We start from the raw sequence: 2270 nt of genomic DNA, 5'->3' as shown, positions 1-2270 counted from the left end.
TTACTCGATTTAGTTCTAATTAATTGGCTTTTTGTGCTTAATTTATCATCCATCATCCAATAATAAAATCAACATCTTTAATTTGCTGGAAGATGTTAATTAATACATAATTTCAAATAAACCCTTTTCTTTTAATTACTCCGCAATTATATTCTCTTTGGAATAGATGAACAGTCGACGCTACGGCTAATCGGAAATGGAAGGGGGAGATGACAATAAGCTGGGAGTTCTTGAGCTCGTTTCAACTGCTCCGGCGTGGTTTTATCAATCAACTCTTTCATGCACTGGCACGCGTCCTGTCTGTCTTGCTTTGTTTTTAAACCGTCCTCCACTGTTTTCAAGGCTTGACAACATGTCGCCGGTATCGTCCCACCATTCAATATGTAGTTGGCGCATGGTAAAAGTGTGTTGATGAGGCCAGGGCACGTTACCTGCGCCTCCACCCAAGGCGGCGGGATAACAACGCCGGAGGTGATGACGCATAGGAGGAGCAATGACATCAGCTGCTTTCGGTTTCCAATGATTGCCATTGTGTAGCTAGTTTGTTGGATTGATATATATAAGAATGTGATTAGTGTGGAAATGATTGGGCCGGGAGGGATTGGGAGTTATATATAGCTACCGTTTAGCATGCATTTTCTAATTATTTTTTTTGGTGGGGACATTTTCTAATTATTATGTGTGCTTTAAGTAAAATAAGTATTTTAAAAAAAAAAAAAAAAAGTAAATCAGTATATTTTAAAGCTAAATATGGCAATTTTAGATGAATAACCATATTTACTAAATATGGCTAAATTAAATATGGTTATTTATCTAAAATCACTACTGGAAATTCTGAAATTTCCGACCACCTGAAAGTGATCTTAAATCAAGTTGAAAGTCTTGTTCCGACCACTTTTGGTATTCGGAAAAACCCTTGTTGCTATTTCCGACCACTTTTTGCTTTCAATTTGATTTAAGATTACTTTCAGGTGGTCGGAAATTCAATAATTTCCAGTAGTGAATTGCTATATTTAGCTTAAATACGGATTTTTCTTAAATCATTTATAATAATTTTAAATTATTAATTTTGTGTCAATAATCTTGTGATCTAGTGACACGAAATAGCTTTCTCAAATAAGAGGCATTGGTTAGATCCCCAGTATACTAGTCAATAGTACTAAAAAAAAATGTATTTAATTAAAATTTCAATTCAAATTAAATAGAATAATACGTGTAGAGAAAGTTAAAGTTGTTTATAAAATTTTAGAGTTAGGTTCAATTCATTTTAAATTAATTAGAGAGTAATTCATGTTGCGAACTATAAGAACTTCAGAGGTTTTAATTTATATATATATATATATATATATATATATATATATATATCAGAAACGCAGAATCATGCATCCTATTAGTCTTAACGAATTATTATTACTATAATAAGTATTTACTATAATTTACTAGAATAATAATAATAATAATAATAATAATAATAGTAATAATAATAATAATAATAGTAATAATAATAATAATAATAATAATAATAATAATAATAATAATAATAATAATAATAATAAAATGCTATACTATAATAGCGAATTAGCCGATTTATAAATAAATTCATGTAATTTAACATGTTGAGTAGAAGAAGAATATAATATTAGTTACTATTATTGTTATATATATATATATATATTAGTAATTATTATTATTATAGTAGTAATAATTCACATAGAGAACGAATTTTTCAAAATATACTGAAACGCGGAATCATGCATCCTATTAGTCTTAACGAATTATTATAACTATAATTACTATTTACTATAATTTACTATAATAATAATAATAATAATAATAATAATAATAATAATAATAATAATAATAATAATAATAATAATAATAATAATAATAATAATAATATAATACTATATATAATAGCAAATTAGCCAATTTATAAATAAATTCATGTAATTCGTGTAATTTAACATGTTGAGTAGAAGAAGAATATAATATTAGTTGCTATTATTGTTATTATCATTATTATTATTATTATAGTAATTATTATTGTAATAATAATTTGTTATTATAGTATAGTATTTTAATTAAATTAAATTATTTAAATTAAATCACCCTATATATATTTTGTATTACAAATGATCATCCTTAATTAAATCAGCCTATATATTTATTATTACAAATAATCATTCTTAATTAAATTAGATCATTCATAATTAAATTAAATCATTCTTAATTAAATCATTTAAATTAAATCAGCCTATATATTTAGTATT

General features: G+C 25.3%; 1 protein-coding gene across 1 annotated transcript; it reads right to left on the bottom strand.

Annotated features, from left to right (window-relative positions):
• Nucleotides 1–146: 146 nt before the first annotated feature.
• On the bottom strand, nucleotides 147–530 carry LOC109157763 (non-specific lipid-transfer protein 1-like). Its single transcript, XM_019305603.1, has one exon. The coding sequence runs from the start codon at nucleotides 528–530 to the stop codon at nucleotides 147–149; it is 384 nt and encodes a 127-aa protein (XP_019161148.1).
• Between the last annotated feature and the right edge of the window lie 1740 nt (nucleotides 531–2270).

Source organism: Ipomoea nil, unplaced genomic scaffold (genome assembly GCF_001879475.1).
Source record: "Ipomoea nil cultivar Tokyo-kokei standard unplaced genomic scaffold, Asagao_1.1 scaffold2792, whole genome shotgun sequence".
In the NCBI taxonomy this organism is placed as follows: Eukaryota; Viridiplantae; Streptophyta; class Magnoliopsida; order Solanales; family Convolvulaceae; genus Ipomoea; species Ipomoea nil.
This window is presented reverse-complemented; position numbering and strand designations above follow the sequence as displayed.